This window comes from Notamacropus eugenii, chromosome 4 (genome assembly GCF_028372415.1).
Source record: "Notamacropus eugenii isolate mMacEug1 chromosome 4, mMacEug1.pri_v2, whole genome shotgun sequence".
Classification (NCBI taxonomy): domain Eukaryota; kingdom Metazoa; phylum Chordata; class Mammalia; order Diprotodontia; family Macropodidae; genus Notamacropus; species Notamacropus eugenii.
In genome coordinates this window covers 69,091,951-69,107,588 of record NC_092875.1, presented here as the reverse complement: position 1 = coordinate 69,107,588, position 15,638 = coordinate 69,091,951, and the positions used below count along the sequence as shown (strand labels likewise).

The 15,638-nt window shown below is 45.5% G+C and overlaps 1 protein-coding gene across 1 annotated transcript; it reads left to right on the top strand.

Annotated features, from left to right (window-relative positions):
* The first annotated feature begins 1,764 nt into the window (after window positions 1–1,764).
* Window positions 1,765–10,457, top strand: CIMAP1D (CIMAP1 family member D). The gene is made up of 4 exons (XM_072606529.1): window positions 1,765–1,894; window positions 2,504–2,611; window positions 6,938–7,054; window positions 9,970–10,457. The coding sequence occupies exons 1-4, from the start codon at window positions 1,765–1,767 to the stop codon at window positions 10,455–10,457; spliced, it is 843 nt and encodes a 280-aa protein (XP_072462630.1).
* The last annotated feature ends 5,181 nt before the right edge of the window (window positions 10,458–15,638 follow it).

Genomic DNA, 15,638 nt, shown 5'->3' with positions numbered 1-15,638 from the left:
CACCACCTTGGGGCAGTCCTTCTGGCCTAGCTATACCATGAATTAAATTGCCCTAGGACCTTTGGTAAACATACTGACCTCCCAGAGCCTCAGCTTCCCTGTCTTTACAATAAGAAGGCTGGATTCAGTGATATCCAAAGTTTCCTCTAATTTTGATATTTGGGGTTCCAATGACTGTGTTTACTTATGTCTAGAGTCTCATTTTTCTCAAATATAAAATATAAGAGTTGAACTCCGCAGCCTCAAAGGTCGCTTCTCGTTTTAAATCTATGATGCTATGTCATTTCTGAATTCACAAAGTTCCAGCAAATTCCTTATTTCCACTAGGATAAGATACAGGTTCCTGTTTGGCACTGAAAGCCCTTCAAAATCACGCTCCATCCTACTGCTGAACTGATTTCCCGTTATTCCCCCTCCTGCATGCAGCCACCCATTTATAGTTATATGACCTCCCATCTCCCTCCTCTTTGCCTCTACCCAGACATCCTTTCCAGATGGGGTTCTGTCCCTAGCTACCTTTGTTTGCCTCTTGGAATTCCTCCCTGCATCCAAGGCTCAGCTCAAGGGTCATCTCCTATGAGAGAACTTTCTGGATCCCTCCCAAGTCAGCAGGGTTTCCCCTCAAATGACTTTGTGTTTATCTAATATGTATTTTGGGGAGAGGCAGCTAGGTGGCCCAGTGCACAGAGTGTTGGGCCTAGAGTCGGGAAGATGAGTCAAATCTGCCTCTGGTACCTTGACCCAGTCAAGATGGAGCCATGACTCTGGCTCAGCCCCAGGTGACATTAAGACCAGAAATAGCCCATGAGATTCTTACCTGCTTAGATAAATGGTGGAGGTTCCCAATACAATGAGATTACAGGGCCCACCCATTTATCTGGGGACAGGTCATTTCTCTCCAATAGAATATAAACTCCTTGAGGACAGACTCTTTTTCTCTTTGTAGCTGGGTGCCTAATATGGTGCTGTGACATACAGAGTAGATGCTTAACCAATATTTATTGAATTGAATTCAACTGAAAGAGTAACATTCTGACATTCTATGTTCTAAGGGCCCTCCCAGCTCTGATAGGCTATATTCTAAACTTCTATCAAGCTCTGAAAATCTATGTTCTAAGGATGTTTCCAACTTGTAACAAAGTTAAGTCTGGGAGTACTATTCTTGTTTCAGCCCAGAGCACCTAATACTTCCCTGTCCTACAGCAGGGGACATCCAGCAGCTTCTTGGGAAGTTTGCAGCACCCAGGACTTTGGAACTTCTGCTCACCCCATCTCTGCTGCCTCCTCCTAAGGCAAGAGCTGCAGCAACACCCAATTCTTCTCTGAAGAACACACTATTTTGCCAGAAACTCAATCCCTGCTCCCTATTCCCTTGGGATAGGTGAGCTTCCTGCCCTTAGGAAGCCCAGGCTGCCAGGATCCCAGGATCTGATCCTTTAGCCACCTCCTCCTCCTCCTTTAGGGAGCAGACACACTCCTGGGACAAGGAGCTCCCTGTGTGGTCCACTCCCTTTGCTAAGAGCAGGTTTGGGGCAGCAGGTGCTGTTGGGAGGTGGCACTGGGGGAGCGTGCAGGGATCAACTTACTGCCAGTCGCTGCCTGAGTGGGAATCTTGTTCCAGTAGAGCCTAGTGCAGTGTGACAGACACGGGCAGGCTTTTGGGGTGGATGGTTGGACATAGCTCCAGCCCCCTCCCCTTTCCTAGTGGGTTTGGAGAGCGCCTCCCTCCCTGATTCTCCTCATCCTCAGGGGACTGCCTCCACTATGGGCACTCTGAGCTGTGGACCCCCTCCTCCCCGTCTGCCTGGTGCTGTTCTAGCCCGACGGGCCACCGTGTGCCAGCTGGGTGAGACGGACCAGAAGAAGACATCGGGGATCATTACGTGTGAGACTGGTATGTGTCAGCTGGGTCTTCTAAGTACCTGAGTCCTTCAGGAGACCAGGGTAGGGGGTAGACAGCAGAAGAGATCCTGACCACCAGAATGGATTAACACCACACCCTCTTGGGCTCCCATGACTGAGTCCCAGGAAATGTCACTGTCCCCCTAAACTGACAGTTCCCTTAGGTGGAGAGGGACTTCCCAAACCATATCTCTCTGAGTAACTGGCTGGCTTCTCCTAAGGGATACTGACAGCATTGGATAGGGTGGGAGGGTGGGAATGAGAAGGATGAAGGGGAAGGGGAATGATTAGGAAATATCTGACTCTGAGACTTTTAGAATTCTTTCCATTCTCTTTCACTCCCTCCTCCCCTCCCCAAACTTGACCTATGAAGACCAAACCAACCAAAGGCCAGCAGAATGGAGCGGGGCAGGGTGGGAGTGGGGGGGTGGGAGGTGGGAGTGGGGGAAAGGGGCCCTTGTGGGTGGACTAGAATAGCTCTCACCTTGGGCTAAGGGCCTAGCTGGCCCTGAGAGCAGAGCCATAGCCCAGGGTGAGGGCACTCTCCACCTCCCTCAGTGCTTCTTGAATTGAATTGAGAGGCCCCTTCATGGGGTTGTAGGTCCGGGTCCTGACCTGTTCTGTCTTCCCTCGACTGTGGGTTATATCAGCCATGACTTCACCAAGAAGGCTAGTCCAGCCTACTCCTTCCTCAGCAGGCCCATTGATGGTAAGGAGGGGGAAAGAAAAGCTATGGGTCAGAATTGAGGGCACGAAAGGAGAGAGGAGACATTTGGGTAGGGGGTAAGGGAGAGATCTGAGGAGGGAATTTAAGGATGGGGAGGGAAGTCGAGAGGACAGGTGAGCAGAGAGGACCCAAGAGGGAAAGAGACAGGAGGAAAAAAAGAGACAAAAAACACCAGAGAGAACAAGGGAAAGGCAGGTAAGGGGAGAGGCAGGTTTAGGGAAGAGACAGAGGTCAGACGAGGGCACAGAACAGGGGAAGGAAGGAGAGAAGAAAGGGAGGAGGGGAAGGACTGATGAGAAGATGAGTCAAGGGAGGTCCTCTGAGGGGTACAGGGGCCAGGAGGGATGAAGTCTCCTCATTGTCTCAGTTCTCTCATCTCTCTATGGGTACCAGGGCAGGACTCCCCCCACTTCTCAGTATATGTAGGGGGGAAGCCTGGGGATATGGGAAATGAAGGAGCAGATCCAGATCCTCCAGGATGTCCACTGAGAGTGGAAAGAAGAGCTGGGAGATTTCTTCTAATGGACTTCAACTGTCTGCTACATCCTCCTTGGCTTTGGAAACCCAAAGTGATTTTTTTTCTAGAGGAGAGAAATGGGGAGCCCTGGGCAGAGAGCAGACTGGCAGCATGCTTTTCTTCCAAGGGGAGGGTGTGAGAAGGTGGAAGGGGAGTGAGGTGGGCCAGGTCACACCTGGGCCGGATCTTACTGGCGCTCAAATCTGTTCTCTTTGTACTGCTTAGATCTGGGGCAGATGTGAGCTTGGGCTCTGGCTGGCCTTCAGGAGTACCTGAATGCCCTGCTGGGCACAGTCACAGGGCTCCAGGGCCACATATCCAACTCCCTTCTACCCTTCCCTGGGCCTCTCAGCTCCTGGGCCCAGCCCAATGCCCCTCCTCCCAAGCCCAATGCTCTTCCTTTCCCCACTCCTCTCCAGGAGCAAGGTGGGCTGCTGGCTGTCCAATTTCATGCTTAAGTGTGAACATGGATGTACATGTATTTCTATGTGTCTGTATATACTCTTTCTGCATGCATTTGTATGTAGATGTAGAAATAGGTGCATTGTGTATGCATATGTCTGTGTGGCTATATGAATTAATCCATGTATGTGCATGTATGCATTTATTATTTGTGCCTGTGTATGCACCATGCAATGCATGGAACTGCTTCACGCATATTTGCACACCTCTATGTGTGTATCTGTACATCTGTGTGTTATATTGCATATACATGTGCAAGTGTGTACATTCATACATTTGTTATTGTGTCTATGTATGCACAATGCAATGCATGTATCCGCCTCATGTACATTTGCAAGCAGAGAAGCATGCCTCTGGCCATTTATGTGTTATATGTACATATATGTGTGTATGCATGTATGTAATTAGAAAATAGAAAAACACTGATCTGGAGACAAAAGACTTGGATTCAAGTCCTAGTTTGGACAGTGACTGTCTTTGAAACCTTCAGTCTTTCTGGATCTCAGTTATCTCATCTGTGAAATGGAATGCCTTTGAAACCTTCAGTCTTTCTGGATCTCAGTTATCTCATCTGTGAAATGGAATCAATCACCCCTGCCCTACCCCAATCACACATGGTAAACGCCTGAAGGGAAAGATAAAAGTGGCTATTACACATGTACATGTGCTTTGTTCTTCATGCAAAGGTATGTTTGTCTGAACATGTGTAAGCCCATATAGCATATCCTATGAGTCTGTCTAGAGACTAAGGACTTGGATGTCTTCTTGGTGGGTGTGCAAATTCCTCTGGGTAGAAACATATAACGTGTGTTTACTTCATATGTGCTTAAACTGAAATCTGATAAACACTCATAGCACATACTTCCTGGGCTAGGGGGTCAACGCTATAGAGGTGGGCAGGGCCTGACTTACAGAGTTTAGTATCTCTGTGTGTCTGAACATGTATACAGGATGCAAGTGAATGCACCAACCAAAGGAGATCATACACATAAAGCACTCTGCAGTCCTTAGAGCACCAGGCACATTAGGCTAATAATAACAACTTCAATGTAGAATCCTTATCATCATCCAATCAATCAACAAGCATTTATTAAGCACCTGCTGAATGCTAGGCACTATGCTAAGCTCTGAGGACACAATAAAAAGTGAAATAAATAGTACCTCCCCCTGAGGAACTTACACCCTACTGGGGGATACCACTTGCAAATAAATTTGTTAGTATTATTATTATAATTATATTATAATATATTTATATCATATTATCATATATTATCACAATATTTTATGTTATTATAATATAACAATATATTGTTATTATATAGCATTATTATTAGCTCTGGTAGATACAGAGATTCAAAGTTTTGGAAGGCTTTCCTGGTAGCATCTCTGTGAGATAGGAAATACAAGCATTTCTACTCCTGTTTCATAAGTGGGGAAACTGAGGCTCAGGGAAACACTTACTCCATAGAGGTCACAAAACCACTAAGGGGAAGGACCAAGATTGGAAGTCAGACCTCCTGACTGTAAGTTCACAGATCTCTCCCTGAGACACTTCTCCACCATCCCTAATGTGTCCACAGAGGTGGACAAAGTTGAGGTTGCAAGGTGGCACAGTGGACAGGGCATTGCACCTAACTGAGTTCAAATCTGGTCTCGGATACTTAGCTGAGTGATCTTGGATATGGGGGCAAATAGACAAGCTCCTTCATCTCTGTTTACCTCAAGTTTATCTCCTGTAAAATAAGAAATAGTGGGGAATACGACATGTATATAGCTAAGTAAAATGGGGGTTGTTGTGAGGAGAAAATGAGATGAATAGTTGTAAAGTTCTTTCAGACTTTAAAATGGTATATAAATACTAGCTACTATTATTAATATTATTTTCATCTGTCACTTATTATTGTATGACCCTGGACAAATAATTTGACCTTTCTGAGCCTCAGTTTCTTTCTCTGTAAAATGGGCATAATCATTGGTGCATGACCTAATGCCATGGGGCCATTGAGAGAAAAATGTTTTAGAAACCATGAAGCTCTCTAGAAAGAGGGGCTGCTTGCATTGGAGGAGGTCTTGTTGTGGAAGGCAGAGGAAGATATCTGGAACAATTGGACCAGAAAGCCTATATCAGATCATTTCAATTCAATTCAATTTAATAAGAATCTGTTAAATGCCTACTATGTGACAGGAAGTATGGTAGGAGTTGAGGATAGAATACCCTTCCCCTAAAAAAAAGAACTGGTCCCTGACCTTAGGGAGATTATATTCTACTTGGGTCAGGCAGGGAATACAACATGTACATAGCTAAGAAAATATAAAACATACTCAACGTAAATATAAAGTAATTAGGGTGGGAGTGAGATGGAGCAGGGACCAGGAAAGGACCATACAAGACATGGCCCTGGAGAACCTTGCTTTTGTTCTGAGTTTATCTTCCATCTAGTCTGAATACATATTTGTACATATCTGGTTATTTGCATGTCTCCTTCCCCATTAGAATGTAAGCACCCTTGTCACAGCTAATTTTTTGCCTTTCTTTCTATCTCCAATTTTCAAGTTCTTTCTTAAGGACCCTGCCTTAAACCCAAATCACTCTGGCTCTCATTGATTGGCCAATAATGGCTCAGAGTGAATGTAAATTAGCAATGGTTTCTGTTTTGGCCAGAAACTCTGAGGGTCATCCTCTCTCAGATTGATTTTTTTTTTTTGACTAAGTAAAAGAGTCCATCCATTCTCTGCCTCATTTCTTACCTAGCTTTAATCACTGAATGGGTGTTGCCTCAGTCAAACTGAAACCTGGGAAACATCTTAGCTTAAAAAGGCCAACATCTCCCACTGCATCCTGGGCCATCTCTAGTTGTCCTGATCTATAGCTGGCCATTGGACCCAGATGGCTCCAGAGGAGAAAGTGAGGTTAGGGACTTTGCACAGCCCTCTGTCACTTAAATCCAATTCATTTGCAAGTAACAGCATCACATACCTGATGTCATGGTCTTCTTCCAGAATGAAGGACAAACAAGTTTTTAACATAGTGCTTGGCACATTGTAAATGCTTCTTGACTAGCTTGTACAAAGCTTGTACAAAGGCAGGGAGGTGGGAGGTGAAATATTTTAATATTGGGAGCAACAAGAAGGCCAAATTGTATATAGGATGTACCATGAGTAAGGTGGCATAATTAAGAAGACCTTGTATTAGAAAATATGTTAGAAAAGTCAGGACTCAAGGATAGGACAAGGGAAATTAGGGCAAGACAGATAGGGGCTATTTCGACTAGAAGTTACCAAGGGGGCTGGTATCTGGGGCTTTGGCCTCTCTCCCCACTTCTCTCCAGTGACTCGTCGAGATTCCAGCCCTGGGCCCTGCTATTATTTTGTGCAGCCCAACATCACCCGTTTTGGTCGGAGCAGTGCCCCTGCATACTCCCTGCAGTCCCGCATCAAGCCCAAAGGTGAGTTACCCAGGGATCTGGCTCCCTGTTTCTCCTACACACTCTTGCCAAGCCCTGGTGCTTCTTGGTACTCCCTTTGCCCAAGGTGGCTTATAGATCCTCAGAGTGAGAAGGTATTATTGAGGCAATCACCAAATTGGACACCTCCAATCCAGTAATGAATTCCTTTCAGAGAAGCCTATTTCATTAATTAATTAGAATGTTCTTCTTTATACCAAGTTGAAACCACCTTCCTTATAACCCCCCCTTCCCCCACTTATTTTGGTTTTGTTTTATGGGGGCAGTGCAAAACCATTCTACTCCCTCTGCCCTACCATGACCCTTTGGATATCAGAAGTAAACAATCCTATTATGTTTTTAGTTATGTCTCCACTTTTTCTGCTGTTTTCAGTCTTTCTTATCATCCTGCTTCCTCCCCATCCTAAACCATCCCAGGAGCCTCCATTTTGAGGCCAGTAACTCATTCTCTACTAGCAGGATGATAAGATGTCTCCTCATTCTCTTGGAAATGAGTATGGGGTCCCCCCTCTTCACTAGTGAAGGTGACGACACTATAGGTTAAGAAACCCAACAAATACGTCTGTGTTTGTTGGGCAGGTCACTGGGCTAGGCTGGGTTAGGGGACAGAGGTTGCCAAGATTCTTTTGAGGAACTCAGGCTAGAAGAGAGATGAGACACGGGGCAATAGACCTAAGCAGAAATGGAGAAAACCTCACAGGCCCTTCTACCACAGCCAATATCTAAAAGTTTGTTGGCAGTCTAGAACAATGAGCTAAATCTTCTGAGATGCATTTGAATACAAATGTCCATGACTCTATTGCTTTAGGATAGCATATATTCAAAGTTGGGAGCCAAGTGCAAACTCTGGAGGCTCTCCAAAGTTGGAAACATCTCTACATATGGACTTGGTGACCAATTGTATGTCCATTGACCTAGGATCAGCTTAACCAAACTTAGAGTGGCTTATCACTAGATTCTCCACAAGGTGGTGAATTTGTCAGCCACCACAACTTTCCAAGTTGTAGATATGTGGTGGTCTGCATTGGGAAAGGGTGAATCCATAGGGGTAAAATCACAGAACCTTGAACTAATGAAGCAGATGTCAAGTCTTATACCTGGGTTAAAAAATTCAGCACTAAGATGGGGAGTCCATGGCCAGATGATAATTTGTGCAGAAGCAGAACCAGATAGACCAAGAGTTCCAAATGAGTCAGCATGGACATGATAATTAAACAAATTTATAAGCATTGTGTCCAGACTGAAGGAGGTGATAGTCTTACTGGACCTTGGTCTGGCCAGATCACTTGTGGATTACCATTTTTGGGTGCCATAATTTATGAGTGACATTGACAATCCGAAGAAATTGACCTGTTATGTTGAGGGGGATGAGGACTGAAAACTCATCCATATGAATGACAGTGCTGTTCAGCCTAGGAGAAGAGACTAAAGAAAGGGACTTATGGATCAGGAGAGGGAGGGTCATGGAGAGAGTCATCAGGCACTTGACTCCAGAGGAAACACATAGGACCAGCTGGTAGAAATTTTATGGAGACATATCAAAAAATACATAAGGAAAAAGTTTGTTACCATCAGTGCTATCAACAAATGAAATGCGCTGCTGTAGAGGGCTTCACCAGAGGTAAAACCAGGAGAGGCTGGATGACTGTTTCTAAGTGGTGGATTGAGAGCTTTTATAACTTTTGTCATGTCCTTGAATCCAATGGACTCTTTTTCAGAATCAATCAGAACCTTTGAAGGTAGGGCAGTGGATAGAGCACCAGACTTGGAATCAGGAGGACATGAGTTCAAATCTGTCCTCAGATACTTATTGGCTGTGTGACCCTGAGCAAGTCACTTAAACTGGGATTGCCCTAAGTGGGGAGGAGGGAAGAAGTCTTTGAAAGAGAGGGAGTCCTGCTCAAGTCCAAGCTCAACTAAATCTCCTCTGAAGTCTTTTCCAACCCTGAGACTCTGAGATGCTGTGATAAGGTCAGATTGTCATTCAATTCATTGTAGTTTCTACTATGTGCAGAATCCTTGTGCTTAGAGTTAGGAGTGCCAGGAATTCGTCTCTGTCTGCCTCAGTTTCCTCATCTGTAAAATAGGGATGATAATAGCATCTATTTCACAGGTTTGTTGTGACGATCAAATGGGACAATATAGGCAAAGCACTATGAAAACCTAATAGTGTTATATGTGTTATCATTATCATTATTAATATACCAAAATGAAAAAGGATAATGAGCCACCTTCAAGGAGCTACTACTTCAAGGGAAGCAGTGACAGATACTAAGGACAGATTCACATAAAAATTCCTAAGAATATTTGAAGAAGAAAATGATACTTTTCCTTGGATTGCAGAGAAGGTAGCACCTGAATTAGATCCTGAAAGAAAGGAAGGAGATCAATTGATGGAGAAGAAGAAGGAGAAGGAAAAGAGTGTCCATTCTAGGTAGAGGGTCCAACGTGCACAAATGCATAAAGAAGAGAGAGGATGGGACAAGGTTAAGGGACAGAGAATCACTTATTTGGCAGGAATGGGATCATGGGTCTAGAACTGGAAGGAACCTTTGTAAGTCAAGTACTGTTGAGGAAACTGAGGCACAGAGACTTTAAGCCACTTGCCAAAGGGCACACAGTTGCTAAATGTCTGAGGCAGGACTCAAAGCCAAGTCTTCCTGTCCTCAAATCCAGCACTCCATTTACTACCCCAATACAGTCTTTCTAACAGAGAGTGAATGAGAGAAGTAGAGAATAAGACTGGGAATGTTGGTTGGACCTAGGCTTTAAATATCAAGATAAAGGTTGGAATTTTATCCCAAATCCAGGGGGATCCTGAACTGATAAACTGTAGGTTTATCAGCAGTGGAGTGGCATAGTTCTTAGGGGTGACTCTAAGCACTTGTATTCTGCAGATCTGGAGGTGACACCTGGCCCTGGTGCCTATAGCCCGGAGAAGGTGCCTCCCGTCAACCAGCCAAGATCTCCTGCTTATAGCCTGGGCTTGCGCACCCCCCGCTGCCGCCTGATGGACCCCATCCCAGCCCCCAACAGCTACACCCTGCCTTCTCTGTGGGGCTCCCAGATTTTTACCAAACCTTGCAGCCCCAGCTACTCAGTGTCTGGTCGAACAGCCCAGGCCCGCTTCACTGAGGATCCTTCTCAGCTCCCTGGGCCTGGCCAGTATGAGTGCCCAGACCCAGATGCCTATAGGCAGCGCCGGGGACCTTCCTATTCCATGCTGGGGCGCCCCTGTGCTCCTCGCCCCCTCTTCCAGACACCGGGTCCTGGTGCCCACAACCCTGAGCAAGTCACAGTGCACTGGACCCGGGCACCTGCTTACTCTCTGGGTATTCGCCACTCCAAGTTTATTACCCCTCTGGTCACAAACAGTACAGCTTGACATTCTCTCATCTCAATCCTCCCTCTCTCTGTCTCACTATAGCCTAGGGACTGAGTCCCTTGGGGTTCAGGTTGAGGGAGCAGGGAACTAGGGACTTCCCTTCTGAGAGGGGGGTAGGAAGAAAGAGAGGGAGAGAGAGGAAGGAGAGGGAGAGAGAGAGAGAGAGAGAGAGAGAGAGAGAGAGAGAGAGAGAGAGAGAGGTTGGCAGGGACTGGATGCTGCATTTGATTCCCTTATCTCTTCTTGTTTCTTTGTACCTAGCCTGAATTCTCTGTCCTGTGAGATATGGGTGGCATACAGATAACATATATGCTTCCTCCTTCCCCAGGGTCTGGTGAAAGTAGAAGGTGGCCACGACCCCCAGTTTCTCTATTTGTAGTAGGAGAGGGTTGGACAGATGATCTCTAAGGTCCCTTCCAGCTAAATGACCTAAGACCTATGGCTAGAGAGGATTTACAGATCATGAGGGAGGGTCTCAGAGGTCCAAGGCAAGGTAGGGTGGGGGGATCCTCTTGTCCTTGGAGTCTTTCCCTTCTGAACCAAAGTGCCTCACCTTGAAATTGTCTATCCTTGGTGGGGGTAGGGGAGATCTTCAGGAGAAAGATGTTCAAAAACCAGATTCTCCCTTGTCTGCTAGAGGGGAAGCAGTGAACCCAAGGCCCTGTCTGGGAGAGCACCCCCAAGAGCCCTTAGTGCTTTATAATTAATCCCCAAGTCTCTTCTTCAGCCAGAAGCCCAGAATCAGATTCTAGGTTTCAGCAATGGTGACTCTATCCCCATCCCCTAGGTCATTGATATTGCTCCTTCTCTCCCCAAGGGGCCTGTTCTAGAACTCTAATTTCCTAAAGATCACCTGGTTCTTAGATCTGCCCCCTTTCCCTTGACTTTGGTCCCCTCCCCATTCAATGTCTCATAACCATCTTCCAGGAGCTGGGGAGTAGGCATATGTGACTCTGGTTCTTTCAGCTCTGCTCCGTTTCCCAGGACTTCTTTCTCCTCCAAGGCTATGGGTTCCTGTGACTTTTGAGGGAGGCCCCAGCCATACAGAGTCAATATCTAGCCAACAACTCCCACCCTCACCTCCAGTCAACACAACCATAGATGCAAAGAACATGCTGTAAAGAATAAAAGTGTCAATAAACTGATTCCTGGAGGAGGTTAAATAGTAGCTGCTCTACCCAGGGGAGATCCGGTGCTCTGCACAGCTCTTCATGCCTAGCACAAAGGCTGTTTGGAGCTCTTTGGTGAATACAGAGGGTGCAGAATATTGAACTCAGGAAAGGCCTGGGGAAATTGGGTTGATGAGAATTAAGTCTGTTAGGTGTCCCTTCATTCATTCACTCACTCATTCTTTTCCTCATTCATCCCCTCATTCATGCTTTCCTTCCTCATCCTATCCCTTAGTCCTAGGGTTTCTCAGATCCATCTAGGATGATCAGGCAGTGAGAAGACCTGACACCACAGGGTTTGCTTCCCTCTTACCTTTCTCCTTCACTCAGGTGACTGAGACCCAGGGAAGGCAACTGACCTCCCTGAGCTCACCTAGCCACTTGGTGGTAGAGTCTGTACTACAATAAGGTGTTTCTGGATTCTTTTCTGCTGTCTCAACATCCAGAAGATTCTCTCTATGACTGGTCCAACCTCCTCATGCGCCACACTGCCCGCCCTTTCCCTTCCAATAAGTCACCGATTTAGGGTGAAATGTAGGGACATTCTGGGATGTTTAAAGCACTTGAGGAGTAGAGAATGAGGTTATGTGGAGGGGCTGTCTGTCCCACTGTCTAAGCTATATGTCCTACCCTACCCACTTTGTCCTCTGTATCTCCTCCCTCTCCTAACCTATGGCAGTGCAGGTGTAATGACCAATCCCACCTTCACCCCAAATGGAGAGTGTTCTGTATAAGTGACAACAACTGGTTTCTTTTGCTTTGAGCAATGCCAGAGGGAAATATAGACTAGAGGAACAGTTAAGAAAAAGAGACAGAAAAACGTGAGTGAAAAACTAAAGGGAAACATAGACCAGAGGGACAATCTAGAAGAGGGATTCTTGTTTTTTGTTTCATAGATCTCTCTTTTCAGAATTATGTTTTTAAATGCCTAAAATATATAGAATTGCAAAAGAAACCAATTATATTGAAAAATGGTTACCAACATATTTTTCAAAAATAAGTTAATGGACTCCAGGTTAAGAACCCCTGATACTAGAAACAATACATAGGTGATGATCTTAAGAGAATAATGGAAAAAAGAGGAAGAGAAATATGCTAGGGGGAGGAAAGACACACACACACAAGCAGACATCTGTACAAACAAGGAGAAGGAGTGTGGGAGCAGCTGACACTTGAACTGGTCAAGGGAGAGAAAAATACACAAAGATGGGTATAGAAATACATTTCACTCAACAAGGAAATAAGAGGGGAAGGGAAGAAGAGAGAAGGGGCAGTTAGAGGGTAGATTTGCTAAGGTGTGGATTAGTCCTAAGCAAAATGAACTCAGTTGCTAATGATGTACTAAAATATGTACAGCCTTTTTTGAGACTGAAAAAGAATAGGAATCTGAAGGTATGTCCATAAATTGAAAAACAGCTGAAAAAATTGTGGTGGAATATTATTGTCCTCTAAGAAATTATGAAGGGAATGGCTTTAGAGAAACCTGGACAGATGCAGAATGAAATGAATGAAACTAGACGAATGAGTTATATAATGATAGCAATAGTGTAAGGCCAAGTGACTTTGAAAGAATTAGAAATTCTAATTGGTGTAATGACCAATCACAATTCCGGAGGACTAATTATGAAGCATTCTACCCACTTCCTGATGAAGAGGTGAAGGGCTCAGAGTGCAGAATGAGACACATTATTGTTATTATTATTTTGTACGTGGTCAGTGTAAACATTTATTTTGCTTGACTATACTGTTTATAACAAGGATTTTGTTTTTCTTTCATTCTTAATTAGGGTGAAGAGAGAAGTCAGATTTTTGCTGATTGAAAAATATAGTTAAAAAATAGATGGGTTGAAAGAGACAGACAGAGGTGTCTACAGATAGTTCAGAGAGATATAAAGGTCAGAGAAATGGAAGGACTAGAGGGTCAGATGGGCAGGTATCTAGGCTAGGGATCTAGCAGATGGATGAAAGAGGGGCAGGAAGCTAAAGCAAGCTGACTGAGAATAGGCAGAGTGATGAAGAGACCCTCAGGGAGAAATAGCAACACATTATAGAACTGTTCTAATTCAACCCTTCAGTGGTCTCTGATATATCAGTGTGAGGAGAGGGATTGCAAGGGGCAAGGCATGGAGTTGGGTGAGTAAACTAGTTCAGATGAAGGAAGGGAGTTCCCCAAGTTGATAGAGTGATCTGGTGACAGATCCAGGACTAGAACCCATTTCCTGACTCCTAACCTGGTATTCCCATTCCCTTTCTTTGCTCCTCTTCCTCTTGCCCTTTAGAAAAGACTGGACAATCAGAATGGAAAGAGACCTTAGAGACTGTTCCCAATCCCTCATTACACAGATGAGTTAAAGGGGGCCCAACGAGAGGGAGAGATAGGACTTTCCCAAGGATACAGAGGGAGTCATAACAGAGCCGGCAATAAGACCCCAAACTTCCAGTTCTATACTCTGCCTATTGCTCTATACTAACTGAGTACCTACTTCAGTCCTATGCTAGGTTCCACTGAGGACACTAAGAGTCCCTGCCTATAATAGATTTATACTCTAAAAGGGCCTCTTTCTTAAAGTCAGTTCTGGGATCTGCTGCCCCTCCAAACAACAATAAAACTTGCAACCCTAACCTTGGCTCTCTGTCCTGGGCAATGTGGGGTCCTAGAATGTTTGTAGATCCCATTGCTCCAAATACTTTGCTCCAAGTTAGGTCTCTTCAGGCACCCCATTTGAGGAGTTAGTTGCCTAGTCAGATGCTTGAGCCTCAGCAGCTGTCCCCACTTTTTACATTGTTGAAAACCTTCTTTAGTCTCAGAGGGTTGACGCTGTCCCTGGTCCTGCCCAGAGCAGGTCTGTAAGGGCGAGATGTGCGGCCCCCAAACTCTCTGGTCCACTTAGCGCAAGGCTCAAGAGAAAGAAGTTAGTCTCTAGATCTGCATGTATAAGGACCCAGATGAGGGACCCTCTAGAAATGCCTCACTTACTCAGGGAATCTAGCACCCTTTGGAAGGTGGAGTAGACACTTTCTCTTTTTCTCCCTCCCTCCGTCTGTCTGTTTCTTTCTCTCTCTCTCTCTCTCTCTCTCTCTCTCTCTCTCTCTCTCTCTCTCTCTCTCTCTCTCTCTCTCTCTCTCACACACACACACACACACACACACACACACACACACTATGTACAAAGGAGGCAAGCAGACACATACACCCACACTCTCACCAATCCCAACCTCTCCCTTACCCTGTTTCCAGCCAGGGGCTGCCAATCCTGGCTGTCTGTGCTGCCCTCGTTCCTTCCCATCTGCTCTGGAGCCTCCCCCTCTCCTAACCCCACTTCCCCAGAGAGCAGGGGGTGGGGCACCAGAGTCTATGATTCTGTTTCTCCATTTTATTGATTTAGCTTGGAGCCTGAGCTACTAACCACCTCCCTTATCTTAGCTTCCACTGTCTTTCCATCCCACCTCACCAGACCCCTGCACATTCCTCCTTTTCTCATTCCTTGGAGTTCAGCCCTAAGTCCCCGATTTAGGGGCCTAATCAGAGCTCTATAGACTGTTTAGAATTAATTAGAAGCAACCTTGGAACATAGTACACAGAAAGTCCGTGCTGGGAAAGTCCTTACAACATAGAATGTCAGAGCTGTTCTAGGGTCCTTAGGACATAATATGTCAGAACTAGGACCTTTAAAACAGAATGTCAGAGTTGGGAGGGCCCTCAGGACATAGGATGGCAGGGCTGGGGGGACCTTTAGAACATTGAACTTTAGAGAAAGGACTTTTCTAAATCCCCAGAGGGAGATGTCAATACAGAAGGGGAAGACTTCCCTGGTCTCTGACGCTTTGTGGGAGTTGAAATGTTCCTTAAATCTCTGGATGGGGAGAAGGCTGTACTTGTTTTCCCTGCTTCCTCCATCAACCTTTCTAGCTCTTTGGTGTTCTGCATAGATGCTCTCTCTATGCTGGGAGGGGCCAAGACTACGGTGTTGATAAGGGGGAAATATTCCTAAATGGAGGGAGAGAAGGGTGG

Coding starts and splice junctions, on each gene's coding strand:
- CIMAP1D (XM_072606529.1), top strand. CDS start 1,765: ATGGGCACTCTGAGCTGTGGACCCCCTCCTCCCCGTCTGCCTGGTGCT. Junction 2,612..6,937: donor CCTCAGCAGGCCCATTGATG/GTAAGGAGGGGG, acceptor ACTTCTCTCCAG/TGACTCGTCGAGATTCCAGC. Junction 7,055..9,969: donor GTCCCGCATCAAGCCCAAAG/GTGAGTTACCCA, acceptor TGTATTCTGCAG/ATCTGGAGGTGACACCTGGC.